Source organism: Vulpes vulpes, chromosome 15 (assembly GCF_048418805.1).
Source record: "Vulpes vulpes isolate BD-2025 chromosome 15, VulVul3, whole genome shotgun sequence".
NCBI classification, from domain to species: Eukaryota; Metazoa; Chordata; class Mammalia; order Carnivora; family Canidae; genus Vulpes; species Vulpes vulpes.
Window position 1 is genome coordinate 101,369,000 of NC_132794.1, and position 17,571 is coordinate 101,386,570.

At 47.8% G+C, this 17,571-nt stretch overlaps 1 protein-coding gene and 2 long non-coding RNA genes across 43 annotated transcripts in view; 1 reads left to right on the forward strand and 2 right to left on the reverse strand.

Annotated features, from left to right (window-relative positions):
- Window positions 1-1,514: 1,514 nt before the first annotated feature.
- On the reverse strand, window positions 1,515-4,063 carry LOC140595726 (uncharacterized). Its single transcript, XR_011997579.1, has 2 exons — window positions 3,911-4,063; window positions 1,515-2,930 (listed from the first exon to the last, which is right to left on the reverse strand). It is a non-coding gene; the product is annotated as an uncharacterized lncRNA (long non-coding RNA).
- Window positions 4,064-7,903: 3,840 nt separating this feature from the next.
- TCF7L2 (transcription factor 7 like 2) overlaps window positions 7,904-17,571 on the forward strand; it is a 199,175-nt gene continuing 189,507 nt past the window's right edge. For 31 of the 41 annotated variants that reach the window (XM_072740034.1, XM_072740035.1, XM_072740040.1 and 28 more), the window contains exons 1-3: window positions 8,456-8,644; window positions 8,950-9,016; window positions 9,227-9,351. In XM_072740034.1, the coding sequence (XP_072596135.1) occupies window positions 8,456-8,644; window positions 8,950-9,016; window positions 9,227-9,351 (381 nt within the window). Of the gene's footprint in view, window positions 8,645-8,949; window positions 9,017-9,226; window positions 9,352-17,571 lie in introns of all 41 variants that reach the window. The other 10 variants (XM_072740053.1, XM_072740056.1, XM_072740059.1 and 7 more) reach the window with 2 other exon arrangements.
- Window positions 8,084-9,733, reverse strand: LOC140595728 (uncharacterized). The gene is made up of 2 exons (XR_011997581.1): window positions 9,552-9,733; window positions 8,084-8,596 (listed from the first exon to the last, which is right to left on the reverse strand). It is a non-coding gene; the product is annotated as an uncharacterized lncRNA (long non-coding RNA).

Below are 17,571 nucleotides of genomic sequence, written 5' to 3' on the forward strand. Positions count from 1 at the left end.
TACTGTTAAAACTGAGTAGGCAGTGCCAATGTCAACTAGTGGATAACAACCAGAGATGCTGTTCAATATCCAACAACATACAGGACAGTGCCATACAACAAATAATTATTCAGTCCGATACATCATCAGAGCCCAGGGTGACAAACCCTGGCACTGTTTTGGGGTCGGGAGTATAAGGAATGGGATAAATTGAGGAGAGAGCCCTGGACATCCCAGAAGCATAAGTGTGTGTGCGTGCGTGCGTCTGTGTGTGTGTGTGTAGGCTTGAGGACAAATGTTATCCACTTCACAGTGTAGCTGAGGGCTGGGTGTGAGTTCTACATTAAAGGAAACTATTTATATTTTTGCCAAGATCCTCTTTATAACCCCAATATATCACAGAAAAATCGTGAGGCTAATTCTGTTGTTGGGTTGACCCAGGAGCCAGTGGCAAAAAAAGACCTGGACTTGGGAATCAGGAAACTTGAATTCCAGTCTTGGCCTGGCTATCACCGGCCATGGGATGCTTGGTCAGCCTGCACCTCTTGGACTCTCAGTTTTCTTACCTGTCAAGTGGGTTAATTATATTTGCCCTCTACCTCACAAGGTGTTGTGAGCAGCAAGTAAGACAATATATGAGAAAAGGTTGTAGAAAGACCGTCCCCTTTAATGAACAGAGGATGCCACCACTATGAAACCTGCAGGCAGGTCTCTGAGCACCTTTTGGGTGAATGGGGTTATTTATTTATTTATTTATTTATTTATTTATTTATTTATTTATCTGGGGGAGTGCGCATGTATGTGCTTGCAAGGGGGGAGGGGCAGAAAGAGAGAGAAAGAGAATCTCTAGCAGACTTTTTTTTTTTTAAGATTTATTTATTTATTTATGATAGACATAGACAGATAGGGAGAGAGGCAGAGACACAGGAGGAGGGAGAAACAGACTCCATGCCGGGAGCCCGACGTGGGACTCGATCCCGGGACTCCAAAGGCAGGTGCTGAACCGCTGAGCCACCCAGGGATCCCCTCTAGCAGACTTTTTGATGAGCACAGAGCCCAGTGTGGAGCTCTATCTCAGGACCCCCATATCATGACCTGAGCTGAAATCAAGAATCCGACACTCAACCAACTGAGCCACCCAGGCACACCCAGATGGGGTTAATAATTAATTTTCAAATTAAAGGCATGAGATGGAATCTTTTATCATACATGTGCTTTGACATAGTCTCTTTGAGAGTAAATTTGACAAACAGAGGTTCAAAGTGATATATTAGATGCAATGTCAGCAACAACTACCTTGAAATATCCCCAGTTTGAGGGGGTTGGAATGCATACAAGAGAGGAGAAGGAAAGTCAAGGCATTTACTTCTGAAAAGCGGGGAAAAAAAGCATTACTTTCCTTTGTGATTGTGCAAATAACCTGTGCCCAGTTGTCAAAACCAAACAAAACCAGATAGTATAAAAAAAGCATAAGAATGAAAGTCAAAATTCCATGTCTAGAAAAGAAAGTGCTGTTGACATTTTGGAGCACATCCTTTCAAGTATTTTTAATGAGCAATTTCACTTTTAAAAAAAGAACTCTACAGTACATGTTGTTTTTTAGCCAGCAAAAAAAAAAAAAAAAAAAAAAAAATAACATGAACAGCCAGATCACATTAGAAAGATGCTTCTCTTACAGAAGGGTAGGCAAGGTTCCTCCAAAGAACAGAAGGCTGAAAGTCACTGACAGCAGATCCTTCCCTAAGAAATGCCCATCAGGCTTCTAGATAGTCATCACCTTGGCCGTTGGCAGTGGGGGCGGGTGGCAGGGCCTTGCAGAGCTAGGAAGGTCTTACAGGCATATATAGGCACCATCACTCACAAGGCTTCCTGCCCCCATGAACGCCCGCAGGAAAGAGAAGGGAGAGTGGGTGGGGCCCCTGCTGGCTCTTCCCTGGGTTTCTCCCAGGACTTGGGTTTCTCCAGGAGCAGAGCCCTCGGCTGGGTAGGAGCAAGAAATGTTTATGCCTGTGCTACCAACAGACGTCAAGAACCCAGACCATCGCTAGAAAGGGTGGGAGAATCAGTGTCCGGGGTACACACACATAGGGAAAGACTATGTTTCTCAGCCAGGGGTTGCTAGGAGGGGCACCTGTGCTTCTTATGGGGTTTTGAGGTCATTATAACCTCTCACTCTTGGCATCCTGGAACCTTTAAGAAATAACGATTAATGCCTTCCCTCCTGCTCTAGGTATTTACAGTGTGCCCTCAGGCTACCAAGAAACGGAGTTTGCTCAAGATGACAGTCAACCGGAAAACCTCTCTCCGGCTGAACCTTGTGCTGCAGGCTGTCGTCTATACTGCAATCCAAACTCACTCTGGACCACGGAACTCATCATTTATCCTTCTTCCTTTTCCCTGTTCAAATGAAAGTTTCATTAGGAAACGTAATCCATGAATATCATTGGAATTTACAGAAACGACTGGGGTTTTTGTAAGGGAGAAGGAAGGGGAGCTGATTCCAGTCCAGTCTCAAGGGATTCGATCAACGGAGATTTAGTCCTTCCTCAAGGACACACTAGGGCTCGAAGCTGTTTGTAGATTCCTGGGGGGAGGTTGGGGTACCAAGGCTGAATGAAGTCTTCACACTCTGGATCTGGAAGTCTCCCTGGATCCTTCACCTCCTTTATCCCATGATGCTCTTGGCCAGAAGCAGGTGTGCCAGCCTACACCTAGATAAGTTACAAGGGGAACAATGGTATTGTCCTTTCCTGAAATTTCACCTGCTCTGTCCCTTGATCAGATGTAAACCACCTTGTGAGATTGCTGCATGCTGGCCGACATTGTCTTTGCCTCAGTTTAAAGTGGCCACGTTTTTGTGGAAGGTGCTTGGATATGCGTGACATTTCCGAACATAACAATGGGCTTGGGCCAGCAAGGATGCTTTGTAAGAAAGGATAGGGTCACTGAAGCTATTTAAAAAAGAGAGAGAGAAAGAAAAGAAAACCTCAGGCATTTTAATATGTTAAATACAGACCCAATTATTAATTCTAAGGACTTCTACAAATCAACCTAGATGAAACTTTTTTCACCTTTTTCTGCCTTTCCCCCCCCTTCTCAGAAACATTTAGACCTACCCTATGGCAACGACTATCGGGAAGTCTCTATCCTGTATATCAGGGTAGCACAAATAATTCAGCATAAAGCAGCCCAGTTCCTGTAGCCTGGCATTAGGATAAGTATATCTTAAGAAAGTTCTTATGCAGACTTGGCTTCAGGCAATAAAACGTCATAGACGTATAACTGTAGCAAGCGAAATTTCTAGGGAGCAAATTAGGCTGAAAACATCTTCTAGAGACGGCTAGAAAGGAATCGTACACCACCCCAAAATAAGGCAAGTTATGCAGTAAATGTTTCATTTATTGGCCTTCTTCCATTACTATTAGGGTTAAAAGACATCTTGTCAATAAGAAAGGTATATTTATGGAGGACTGATGTCTTTCGAAAGGCTGCTCCTGTCACAAATGCCTATAGCGGTAGTGATCAGCTTATGAAGGCAGATGATGAAACTCTGTACAAATGCATACATCTCCCCATTAACCCTTGGATCATCAGGCATTATTGTCACTTTATTACCCAAACCTGTCATTAGCTGAAGCAAGGTGATCAAGCCAGGCGCTGCAGAAAAATGCCAGAACAGAATAGTGTTCCTCAGGGTTTCTAGAGGAGGGTATGTGCCTTTCCATGTCCCTTGACAGGATCATTGGGGAAAAATAAAAGGATGCCTGTGAAGTGGCCCTTTTGTGCCTACCCCTTCCTCCTGCTAAAATTGAAAACTCTCAGAGGTGTCCAATTTTGAGTGTTCCTATGTTGGCTAAGGGAGTAGCTTTCCTCAAGGTCCAAATAAGGAACCATCACCCACGCAGAACAAAAAGCAAACAGAAAATCTCACAGTGGAAGCAGGACTTTGGCTTCAAAACATTTCCCCATTTTATAGCTTCCTTATGTTTTCAGATTCTTTTTTTGGCTTCCCTCAGTCAGCACGCTCCCTGCATAGATAAGTCCAACACAGTGGGTAACAGATCATCCATCTTGGAACCCGGATCTTTAAGGAAAAAAAAAAAATCACATGGAACACATATACACACCGCATACATGTACAAGTCACCGTCCAGGGTCATCTAGTGGAATCTGGCTGAGTGATTGGGGGAGCTGCGGGTGCTTGTCAACATGTATTCTCCACCTCTGATGAATCTGAGCAGACTATCCTTGTCTTTCCCAAATTCCAAAGCCAAACTTCCAACATGCTTTGTCCCCTGCTGGTGTGCTGGTGAACTTCTTAGCATAGCTGGGGTGTGGGCTAAAACTATGGAATCATGAGCCCCTTGAGTGTTGAAGAAGGACCCAGGGACATACCAATCCAACCACCTCATCTGCCAGGTGAGACAGTTCTAAGAGGACACAGGTAACAGTTGGCCAATTTCCGCCATCCCCCCCATCAAGCACATTCCCCTATGCTGGAGGGTACCCCCATTCCACCGTGGCTCCCGCATGTGGAACCAACGCCCGATGAATGATTTATATCGGCTGAAATCTCCTTTTCGCAACCCCCCCAGCGGGGATGGAGAAGGAAATATCCCTGGGAAAGGTGACCTGTTCACTTTATTTTCAAGGTAAAATGCAGACTACCAATATCAACACGTGCCCATAGGGATTTAATAGGGGGACAGCTGGAAGGGAGGAGAAAGCAGAGGAGTGAAGATGCAGAAGTGCAGCAGGTGAGGAGAAGCAGGAAGAGACAGAGGCTGAGGCATGGTCTCCTTAGAGTTCAGGACCTGGGCTGGCCCTGGGAATGGGCACCAAAGGAAGAGGTCACAGCTTTTCCCCTCCCCTGCCTGCCTCCCAATATGCAAAAACCCCTTGGCTCAGGCCAAAGTCAGAAGGGGTCTGGTTCCCTCCTGGTGTTCTTCGAACCCCTTGCCATCTGGGCAGAACTCATGGTCCCGTAAACCGGGAGTCATCAGTATCTGGAGAGAGAAGTTGCCTCAGCACCTGGACACAAGCCAACTGTTGTTTAAGATTTCACACCAAATCTATAAAATACATGTCCGCATTGTGAGCCAACCTGACTTTAAAAAAAATGTATTGTATTACCCTGATTTTTTTGCTAACTGCAATCCCACATCCTCTCCCTCTCCCACCTCCCATCCGGGCATCACCTGAAGCCCTTTCAGAGGCTTGGGGGTCATTGACCCTCTGAGATCTCGCGGGTCTCCCCAAGCCTTTTAATGGCACGAAGCAATGAAATTAGATGTGGCACGTGTGCTATCATAGAATAACTTTTAATTGCATAATTAAGTCAGAGATTTAAAGAAGGAAAGATTCAAGAGTTTCCTTTGAATGAGAAATATTAAGGATATGCCAAAATGGATGAGGTTACTAATCATTGGAAGAAAGCCCTTGGTATTTACATATGCTAAAAAATGCAGGCCAGGACATTAAAAACAATAAGTTCATGCCTTAAAATTTCCACTCCGTATATTTATGAGCTTTTATTATCCAGGTAGTCCTATAGAGGACATAGAAGACCTCATTAGCCAACTTAATTCAGATCAGGGTTAGATTAAAAAAAAAAAAATACCACCGCACAGGACAAAGAAATTGCCATAAAATTGAGTTACTATGAATGTGTTCCAGTTTAAGTAAATAAGCCCTTAACACAGGCTTTAGGAAAGTCTACGCTGTACACAGACAGACTCAGGCACACTAGGTATGCAGGTGACAATTAGCAAGTGTGAAAAGCTATGGTCATTCGCTAAATGTGTAAATCTAAAGGCAACCAAGTGAAAAGACCTACGAAAAGGAAACTGTTAAATCCATTTGTACATGGATTTAACAGTGAAGCATTTCATTCTTCATGTTTTTACTCGGTGTCTTGAAATAATCCCCTTTCTGTCTCCACTCTCCCTCTTAGAAACTGTGCCCGCCTTATTTATTTATGAAGTCTGAAGGTTAGTCCTACCTGCTGAGACTAATTAGCCCTGTGCTTTGTATCCTATGCAATCCTGTCTGATTAAATGTACACATTTGTTTTACTTCTTTTCTGGCTCCTTCTCACTGTACTTCTGATTTTTCTGATTAATATTAAAGTTGGGAGTTACAGTGATTCTCCTCCGTAGGCCCCCCTCCCATATTATTTTGCCTGCATCTTCACTCTTTAGTGTGCTAATGTGGTTGTGAATTTTTCCCAGTGCAGGGGAATTCATTGGCCTTGTCAATCTTGGTATCATTATTTTTAGTAGTCTTCTTTCTGAGACCTTAGCCTATAAAACAGTTTTGCTGAAACCCAAACTCTCTAAATATTACATGGTAAATTTGCTTTCTTTTAGAAACCTTAGGTACTGATGGGCCAGTTGGAACTATGTGAGTTTTTTTTAGGGATTGGTGGGATAATTTAGTACATCACGCACTGTTCCTAACTGATAATTTGCTAACTCCTATTGATTTCTTTTCTTTTCTTTTCTTTCTTTCTTTTTTTTTTTTTGGTCCTCCTTTTCATGTTGTAGTTTCTGGTCCACTTCTCATTGGATATTTGCAAGAAAATGAGTGTTCCTGCTCCATCACCCAGGAAGACTACGTTTTGGGAGTCAGGCCTTTTCTTCTTTAACATAATTCTGTTCCCCATTTTGTAGCAAATCTGCTCCCCAGGCGAGTGCCTAAAAACAACAATACCTGCTTCAAACCCCAGGCTTTCCACCTCCTCCCTGAGCTCTTTCAGCATCAGCTTGGTTAGCAATTTCCTGCCAGAGCCATCTACATCTTGATTATTTGGCCAGTCTTTTGGGGATTTCATTTCACACCCCCTTGGAGAAAGACTCCAGTACCACTGATCCCCAGGGGTTGGTGAACTTTCAGTTTTATTTTCCCTGGCGGTGTTAACGCCCAAACTTTTCACCTCCAAAGGCAGAAAGGACTTTGAATCCTAGCTCATTTCCTACCACCTCCAACGTCAGTTACCAAAGGGAAAAAAAAAAAAAAAAAAAAAAAAAACCCAACCACCACACTTTACATCGAAAAAGAACCACGTAATTTTCCTTAAGGATATTTTTAATGCCCCTGACACACACTACAGTTATTTGATTGTCTTTTTGGATAACATGTCATCTTGGTATATTTATTCTGGTGAGATTTAGATTTAACGAAATGACTTGCTATTAATAAACAAAAAGGGGAGGGGAGACCTCGTGGGCTAATAGTTTCTTTCACTGCAGATGACCAGGAACTTTGCCCAGCTCCCCACTTCCCCAAGCTCTCTGAAAAGTGGAGGGTTGATCTTTCTTTTTGACCACTTCTGTTAGATCTCCGCCCAGGGGTGGCTGATTTCACTGCTGGATTAACCACTAAGCACCCCCTCCCGTCCCCCCCACCCCCACCCCTACCCCCATCCCTTCCCCACAGTACTCTCCTCCTCCTCCTCCTCCCCCCCCCTTCCTTAAGACTTATTTCTAATATTTCCAAAGTGCACTTTTTCTGGGCCTCTCCCCATCCCCGCCCCCCAAGTGGGCTTTCCTTCCGCCTTCCTCGGCTCGGATTCCTGCCTCGGTCGCCACCCCCTTCCCCTTCCCCTCCTCTCCCCCTCCGCATTGTCCTTCCCCAGCCGCCCCCTCCCGGAGCGAGCCCCGTACCCTCGCCGACTCGCGGGCTCGCACCCACTCAGCGCAGGCCTCTCCCCCTGCACACTCCTCCCTCCGCCTCCCCCCTCCCCTCCCCTCCCCTCCCCTCCCCTCCCTCTCCCTCTCCCGGCGCCCGAAAGGATCATTGTTAGCCGCCCCCGCCCCGCCCACCCCGGCTGTTTATTTATGCACACGTCACCCGGCCGGCCCCGCCCCCCGGCATCTCATTAAGCGAGTGTGTTCCTCTCGCCCTGTCAATAATCTCCGCTCCCAGACTACTCCGTTCCTCCGGATTTCGATCCCCCTTTTTCTATCTGTCAATCAGCGCCGCCTTTGAACTGAAAAGCTCCCAGTCTAACTTCAACTCACTCAAATCCGAGCGGCACGAGCTCCTCCTGTATCTTCGGCTTCCCCCCCCTTGCTCTTTATATCTGACTTCTTGTTGTTGTTGGTGTGTTTTTTTTTTTTTTTTTACCCCCCTTTTTTTATTTATTATTTTTTTGCACATTGATCGGATCCTTGGGAACGAGAGAAAAAAGAAACCCAAACTCACGCGTGCAGAAGATCTCCCCCCCTTTTCCCCTCCCCTTCTCCCTCTTTCCCCTCCCCAGAAGAAAAAGACCCCAAAGCAGGAGGAAAAAAAAAAAAAAAAAGTTCACCTTGGACTCGTCTTTTTCTTGCAACATTTTTTTTTTTTTTTGGGGGGGGAGGGAAGCAAAACTTTTTCGGGGGTATTATTATTATTATTGTTATTTTTTTTTTTTTGGCTTTTCTTCCTCCCTTCATTTTTCTTCCAAAATTGCTGCTCGTGGGTGAAAAAAAAAATGCCGCAGCTGAACGGCGGTGGAGGAGATGACCTAGGCGCCAACGACGAGCTGATTTCCTTCAAAGACGAGGGCGAGCAGGAGGAGAAGAGCTCCGAGAACTCCTCGGCAGAGAGGGATTTAGCTGATGTCAAGTCGTCTCTAGTCAATGAGTCAGAAACGAATCAAAACAGCTCCTCCGACTCCGAGGTAGGAGAAGCCCCCCGGGCTGCCGGGGTCCGGAGCCCGTTCCCCGGGCCGGGCGGCGCGGAGCCGGGAGGGCGGCGGGCGGGCGGGCGGCGGGGCCGGGGCCGGGGCCGGGGCGCCGCGGGGCCGGGCGGGCGGCGGGCGGCGGGCGGCGGGGCCGGGCGGGCAGCACCGCGCACACTTGTAACCCTGTTTTCTCTGCCCCCCGCCCCGGACCCCCCACCCCTCCGGCCCTGTCCCCCCTCTCCCCCCACCCCCTCTGCGTGGCGTTTGCCCCTCGCCCTCCCCACCTCCACCCCTCCGGGAAGGCGGAAAGACGGCCTCCGCCTCGCTCCGAAAGTTTCCGAGATAAATCCCGGGAAAGTTTGGAAGAAGGTGAGTACGCCCCGCGCCCCGCGCCTGCCCCCGCGCCCCGCGCCTGCCCCCGCGCCCGCCCCCGCCCGCGCCCCGCGCCCGCGCCCGCGCCCCGCGCCCCGCTCGGCCCGGCCCCGCGCCGGCCCTGCCGGGGCGCGCGGCGGCTCCGGGCACTTTCTAAAAAGTTTCTCCCGCTCTCTCCCGCTCGGCGCGGCCGCCCCGCCATGTTAGCGGCCAAGAGGCAAGATGGAGGGCTCTTTAAGGGGCCGCCGTACCCCGGCTACCCCTTCATCATGATCCCCGACCTGACGAGCCCCTACCTCCCCAACGGATCGCTCTCGCCCACCGCCCGAACCGTAAGTGCCTCCGCGCGCGGCCCCCGCCCGGCCCGGCCCGGCCCGCCCGGCCCCGCATGCGGCCCCTGCCCGGCCCGGCCCGGCCCTGCCCCTCCCCCGCCCTCCCCGCTCCCTCCCCGCCCCCCCGCTCCTCCCTCCCCCTCCCCCTCCCCGCCGCCCCTCCCCCGCTCGCGGCCCAGGCAGCCCGAAACTCTCCAAACTTTTCTGCCTTTTGTGGACTGGATTTGTTTGCACTTCGCCATGTTCTTGCTTTCAGTTTGCTGCCTCGTGCTGTCGGGGAGACCTTTCTTTCCGCGCGGGGCTTTGTTGGGCTGGTGGGAGGGCGGGCGGGGGCGGGGGGCAGAGGCGAGGAGAGGAGAAGGGAACTTTTTTTTTTTTTTTTTTTTTTTGCGCTCTGATGCCCCCTCCCCCTGCGGCGGTGGCGTTTGTCTCCTCACCCTGGGAAGATGCCTGTGCGGCTCTTTCTTTGCGCCCTCTCCCTCTCTCTCCCTCTCTCTTCCTTCCCTCTTCGGTGGCGTCTTGGGTTTTCCCCGGTTAACCCCTTGGCTGCCGCCGCCGGGGCCGGGGGCCGGGGGCCGGGGGCCGGGCTGCGCCCTGCGCGCGGGGCGGGCCGCGGTGGCCCCGCAGGCGTCGGACCGGGGAGCGGGGAGCGCGCGGAGCCCGGGGCCCTCCCGGCTGCTTCTTTATGGAGCTTCCTGGTGGCGCTCGCTGGCTCGCAGCCCCCTCCCCCCCTCCCCTCCCCCCCAAGGTCACGCTCCCCAGACCCGCGCCCCTGCACGCTCGGGGGGCCCTGGGCGCGGTGGCGGGCTCGGCGGCCCGGCGCGCTGGCTGCGGGCTCTCCCGGGCCGCGCGGAGCGGGGAGGCCCCTGCGACCGGCCCCTCGGCGTGTGTGCAGCCGGGCAGGGCCTCCTCCGAGCGGATTCGATGCATTTCTAGGGAATTTTGGTGCCTCGGGGTTTAGAGCCGGGTCTGCGTTCGCCTGCTTCCAAGAAGGCCCTCAGTGGGCCCTGGGGCAGCGGAGACTAGGGTTTGCCGGCCCCGAGGGCGTGCAGAGGGTCAGGGCGGCCCAGGGCGCCTCCCCTCCCGGGAGTGGGCTGCCGCTCGCGGGACACCCAACTTTGGGGGCCCCCAGGGCGGCACCGGGTGCCCGGCCTCGCGGGTGCTTCCCCGCAGCAGCTTGCGTCCCGCGCCCACCCCCGACGCTCGTTAATAGGGCGCATCCCCTGTCCCCGACCGGCCTCTGCCCCCTGCCCTCGCCCTGAACCCCTCCCCCAAGCTGCCCCCCCCCCCCTTCCACCACCTCCCCTGCAGGCCCCCAACCCCACCCTTCTCTAAAAAGCCTGGATTGCCAATCTCTGGAAGCAACCCTCTGGACATTTGTGCCGGGTTTCCCGGGATTGTCATTTTGCACCTTTTCTGGTTTTGGTTCCCCCCACTCCCCCCCCGCCCCCACTCCTTATTTACACACACGACTCCTGTATTTTTCGGTAACTCGAGGTAGCAATTTGAAATCACGTATCCAGTGTTCAGCAGCCGTGGATTCGGTGCTAATGGCCGAGGGCTTTGCCGGTCGGGAGCCGATCCGATCTACAAGTGTTTTTAAGCATTAAAATATTAACTATCAGGTTTTACTTGTTTTTTGGGCCCTGGCAAAAAAGGGCAAGGGCATGCTAGACCGGTCAGTTTTTATGGCTAGGAAAGAGAAGTAATTATTCCCCCCCCCTCCCCCTTCCTTCCCTGTACCCAGGCTTCTGCAGGCTTGGGAAGCTGGTCGAGCGGTTCAGCCCGACCTCCTCCTGCAGGGCCCGCTCGCAGGCCGCAGGGGCCGGGCTGTGGGGTTGCAGCTGCAGGGAGAGGCTCTGTCCGGTTTCCTAGTAGAGCTCATCTTAAAACCGGAGCATTCGGCTCAGAATCAGAGGGTTTGTGTCCCAACCAACCCGACCAAGCCGCATTCCAAAGTAACCCTGAGAATTTCCTACTCTCCTCCCCTCCCCCTTCGATGGATTCCTCCCTGGTATTATTTAAAAAAACCCACTTCGCCATCAGAAAGGCCATCTGAATGTTGAGCCTTGATGGCGGGCTTCTTGGCCTTCTTGAGTCTTTTGCAAACTCCGGGTCTGACCCGCTGGCAGTCTTGCCATACTGTCGCCTAAAACTTGAACACAGTTGTGCTGTGCTGTAATTAGGAAACAGGGAAATTGTTAAAGGCACATAAATGATTTCCCGGTGCGAAAAGGAAGGCTCCCAACCCTCGGTCCCCTTTGTGGGCATTATAGGAATAGACCGCTCTAGTTATTTTAATTGTGGACGTAGCGGGTGGCCTTGTGCTGTGACATCAGATTGAGTAGGAGAGGACATTTCTGAACTCAGTAGGCAGTTTTGAGATTTGCATGTCAAACACCAACAGACATCTTTGTGTGTAACTGCCCCTTCCTCCTTCCTCCCTGTTACCTGGGTTAGGCTCTGTGCTCCAAAATTAAAGTTATTTATTTAGGCCAGTAAGCAGAGCGATGGAAATGGGGACGGGAGGCTGTTGCGTGTCACTCCTGACGTCTTCGATCAGAGGGCCGGCTTGCAATTCCAGATTTGATACAGCTGCCGAGGGCATCTATAGGCAAGATAGGGGTCTTTTCATGCTCATCTGAAATTCTCAGTGCTTCATAGAGTGTGTTTTTGAGGGCAAGGTGTAAAGACAAACTAGCTGTATGCTTTCTTCTATACCCGACCCTCCTTGGTGGTGGTGTTTTTGCTACGGTTTCTGTTCCTTATTAGTGTACCTGTGAGCAGCTGCATCCTTTAAAAAAGCCAACTCTTTGGATCCCTGATTCCTGCTTTTCTATTTAAGAACGTAAAGAATTGAGGAGTATCGTTAAATCAGCTATGATGAATAATACATTATCTCAAGAATAATGCTTTAATTGCCGAAGACGCCATAAAGCTCGATAGTAATAATTTTATTTTAAAACGACAAGGCTCTCTGCATAACATTAATTTAGTCTTTGATACAGTAATAGGAATGGCTTTTAAAAAGACAGATTCGAATACAAAACTACATTAGGGAGAGAGATCTAGTGAAGTTGATGGGAAGTGATAGAACAGCAAATATTAGAACTGTGGTAACATTTGTATACTAAAGATAAGAGTATTGTTACCATATTAAAGTTGATAGGAAAAAGTAGTTTCACGGTTCTTTCTCCCTCTTGCCAAAGGAGAAGTAGGAATAGGGTGGTCGGGATTCTTGTTAGGTTTGAGATTTCTTTTTAGCACTTGATTATTAGAGCTCTCACATCTCCCTTTTATCCCAAAGTTAGTTGCTTTTTAACTGAGCTGTTTGCTACTAGGTTGAACAAATAAATAAGCAGCATCTTGAATTCATTTTTGAACTTGGAATCCAGCATTTAAAAGAAACCGAGAGGGGCCTATTCATTGGGGGTTTTATTTAGCCCGGCAAACAACTTCTCTTTCTGGCTTGTGAAAAATGGATGTTTTTTTCCTCACTCAAACAACATAATCCTTTCTAATACAAAAGATTTAGACCTTAGAGTGTGAAGGGTTAATGGTGGTCCTTCCCTGCTTGTCCCCCCACCCCCCACCTTTACCCCTGATTGTTTTGACAACACTTTTCAAAGTGTGACATTCCAAGCCCCTACATAACAATGTAATATTACTGTAATTACACAGGTCATTACATTTTAAATAGAGAACAATAAAATGCTTATCGCCCTGAAAAAGAACAGGTGTTCTTGCCCTTCTTTGGTATTTATGCTAATTGTTTTTCATCTCCTTCAGAAATATTTATGGCGAACATGTTTAGATTCCAATCTCAGTGCAACAGTATTAATTCTGTGCTAATCTTTATAGGTTGGGGTTTAATGTCTGCAGTATGGATTATGGGCTCAACATTCACCCCATAAGTCATATTTTAATGATTATAAATTTAATATGCCAGCGCTTTGCAGTTTGTTGAAATTAAAGCTTTCTGAACCCCCAGAAACAAGCTATTAGGCAGTGGGGGGGTGGGGGCTGAAGTGCTTATCTGGAAGAAGTGTTTTTGGAAACTTTGGACTGCTTAAGGGAAGTAGCTTTTACTGATGCCCCCTATCTGATTGAGAAAAGATTTGGAGGCAGACAATCCCGGTTCTTGCCAGGAGTTTTCCACCTTGATTTTAGTTTTACTGATACGGATTTCATTTAGAGTCACTGCTGGAAGCTGGTCAGCTTTCTGTTTCTTAGCAAGCTGTGAAAAAGTTACAGGAAGGTTTCCGGGGGCTGGCAAATCAAGAATGCTGTTCTGTTCGCAGCGCAGGATAACTGCAGTTCTGCGCGCCATTAAAAAAATATTTGCTTTAGAAAACTAGCATTTTAATAGTTGCACCAGAGGCTGTGCTTTCAAAGATTACAGTAGAAGCCTTTGCGGGTTTTGAATGCCTCCACACATCCCACGAGGTGCTTGTGTGCATGCAAAAAGTGCCTAGATTTTCCTTGGTTGAGAAATCCGGGTGCAACTTCTCTTACACATGCACAGTGGGTAAAGGAGAAGGTATCTAAGAGGATTTTACATTTTGTCAGATGTTTCACAACAGGGGCCCCCGAATCACATTAAAAATGCACTGTAGAGAAAGGACAGCTGCAAATTTTTGTGTGGACGCGTGTTTCTGGACCATGACTAAAACTCCGAGGACCTCTTCCCCAGCTGTCTGGAAGTTATGTGGAAGTTGGTTTATTGGCAGTTAAGTATGAGACAACCTGGATTTAGCCGAAGCTCTCTCCTACACAGGAAGTAGATGACATTATATTGGGGGAAGGGACGGGGCTGCAGGCAAGGAGTGATTTATTCCTTTTCTGGTTTTGTTTTGTTTTTTAAACCTTGGAGCTGCCAAATAAATAAGCACTTTCCAAGGAGGTAGGTGTAAGCTTTTTACTCTTGGTAAGTGGCCTTAGATAGTATCTGTAACCCACGTTTATAACTGTTCTAAGGTGACACATTTCAGAAGTTTTGAAAGGAGGGGCGAATCAATTCTTGGAGGCTTTTCTTTTTGAAGGGGTGTGTAATGTGGGCGTCTGAGTCTCTCCTGCGAGGGAATATTGGCACCCGTGTAAGTAAATCTTCAGCTCTGACTTATAATTGAGCACATTTGTGAAGGAAATGGTTAATTTTACAACCAAAGGCAAACTTGCACCTCGACAGGTCTGCTGAAAGAAATGTGCCCCAGTCCTTTGCTGGCAAGCGCCACCGGGTCATAAATCCACAGGCTTTATTTACAGCCCATAACACTTATGAATGTTAAGATATTTGACGCCACGTTGGCCTTATAATATTCAAGGTCCGCAGACATTGGCAGTAGCTCAAATTTCTCTCACTAATTATAAGCAGGGAGATGGGGGGGCAGGGTGGGGGGGGAGCCCATCTCAGATGCTGCCCTCCCCCTTCCGTGACCCCCACCTCTACAATCTGAGCTTACTGAGACAGACACCCTCTCCTTTGGCAGCTGACTTGTACTTTTTCCTCTAGGCTATTGTTATACACATTTATAAAGAGCACTTTCAGGGATGGAAATTCAGTGGGGGCTCTGCACAAATGCCTTTTTCAAAAGCAAAGTTGCTCTAGCTGTTTGCATCTTTCTCCTTGTCCTCTGGTTTCTCCTTTTTCCTTTTCTTTCTTCCTTTCTCATTCTCTCTTTCATTCTTTTTTTTTTTTCCTTCCCCCTGGACTGTGTTGCCTATATTGTGCATATTTCCCAGAACACTTAAAGAAACCTGATACGAGAGATGGCTCTTTAATTTATATGATGTTCCACTGAGCTGGAAGGGCAGATACGCACGTTGCATAGTACACTAGTTACTGTGAGGGTTTAAAAAAAAAAAAAAAGTTGGGTGGGTGAGGAGAGTTGATTAAAGGAATTTAATGGATAAGAAAAAAAAAAGTTCCAGGTTTCATTGGGGATGAGAAAGCCACTCATTTGGGAAAAGTGCACTATTATCTGGGGGGAGGAAACAGAAAAGTAACCAGGGAGGCAGCATAAATGCTTGTTTAAGAAAGTCTAGAAAAAATATGAGAGGATGGGAAAAAAATTGCGCTCGGGGGAATGGCTTGGTTGAAATTGGGAATTGGAGGTTTCTTATGAGAAGTGAGAGTACCATGGGGGGGGGGGGTTTGCTGTGAAAACCTATTGCTTTGCTCAGCATAGAGTAGCTCCAATCCATTCCTCACCTAAAATGCTCTATCTAGCAACAGATATGTTTCATATCAGTTATTTGTATGAGGGTCTAGGGGTGGGGCATCTGTGGTTGAGACCCCGATGAGAGAGAGGGGGGGCCAATTATCCTGACGATTTTAATTTATTTTTTAAAAAGTGGGCTGTTCCAGTGTGTCTGTTACAAAGGGACCACATGGCAAAGGGGGAGTGGGTTTGTGAGGTGCATAGGTAAGTCTTGAAAGGGGGCTGATGGCTTTGTCATTTCTGGCCGGATTCTTCCCTCCACCCAGCCCAAATTTAAAGACTGAGGCTGAAAGGTTTTATTTTCTAATCAATGGAATGCAGAAACTTACTAGCCCTCAGGGACAGATATGAATCCCTTAACAGCTCATTACAAAGATGGGGCTGTGGGATCTATGAACGGGTTATCAGCCGTGGTGTTCTTCGGTTTTCCCAGGATAGGTTTTTCTTCCTTAGGCACATCTGATTTCGGGCTGGTCATTCAGCCTGTTATATTTTCTTCTTCTTCTTCTTTTCTTTTTTTTCTTTTTTTTTTTTTGTCGTGAAGTAGCCCCAAACAGTTCTGTTTATGGGGGCAAGAAGGTCTATTATTAGTGGGATCAGCTCTGAAGGAGTTAAAATTGCTCACTAAAGTTTGGCATCATGAAAATAAATTTGAGGCCTGGTAGGCATTAGCAGGGCACAGCACATTTACAGAGCTTAATTAGTACGAACTGTAATTGTTCATGGTCTGCCAGAAGAAGTAATGTTCAGGAAAAGTGGAGTCCCTTCTCTTGCAGCCTTCAGTTTGAAACCGATAAATCACTTGCATATTTGTGTAGTGATTCAAATGGAGCTAGGACCTCTCCCATCCCAACATGTGGTAAATTGTAAAGTCAATGAATTGCAGATGTAGGCTACAGTGAGATTCTCCAAGAAAATGCAGAATGAATGGGAAAGAATGATGCTATAAATATTTACTGAGAAGATAACTAGGTCCCTGCGTGCTGGGCCAATTATGATGTACTAAATATATTAGCAAAATGCTTAAAAAATCGGGAGGATTTGTGTGGGTCTTCGGGTGGGTTGGTTTGTTTTGGAAAGTGAAATAAAAGGCACTATGTTACTGTCTTGTCAGTTTTATTAAGCCCAAATCACAATGGCATACCCAGGGAAGGACACATGAAACCCACATTAATGCAAATTAATTCGTTATGAGTTGCAGAGCTGTGACTGCTAAGTGGAGTAATGATAGGGCATCATTTTAAGAGTGTTAATGTAGCAACTTTTAATGAAAAATGCTGTGTTAGGAACATGTCTCAGCACCTTAGCCCACGTGTTTTTATACGCTAGAAATGTGTTTCGTACAAGAGCAGGAAACTTGATTCACTTCATCTCGCCCCCCACCCCGCCCCTTCCCCCCAGTTTAAGAACTTTAATTATGTTTTGCTGTTTGAAGAAAATCTTCTCGTTTTTCTTCAGAAATCAGCCCAGAAATGCCTATCACTGTAACCAAGTTGAAGTTTTATTTTATTTTTGCACCAGATTGCAGTACCAAGTGGAAAAACAGTGAATGTAACCCCCTACCCCCACCCCCCATAGACCTACATCTATAGCTTTCTTGAAGTGATTTCCACCCCCCCCCCCCCCCTTTTCTTTCATGGAAGATTTTGGTCTCAGGCAATGTTGCAAGTCTTCTTTCCCCAAATGTGAGTAGGTGGATGTGTATGGAAGCTGTAAAAGTTAATGATCATTCTCTGACTCATAGCTGATGGTTTCAGGTTGAGGAAAAGAAAAGAAAAATTAATGAGGGTAAATAGACCTTGGATGGAACATCGAGACAGTAGGAGAGATTGTTCTTGTGTCTAGAGGCATGCGTTTTGTTGCAGCAGAATTTCTGAAGGAGAATGCCAGGAAGTGAAAAGGGGATGCCTTTGTTAAGTTGTTGTTTTAGGATGGTACAAGTGTTCGGTGTCTAGATCTGGGGAGGACTGTTTAAGCTGGCATACCTACCAGTCAGTAC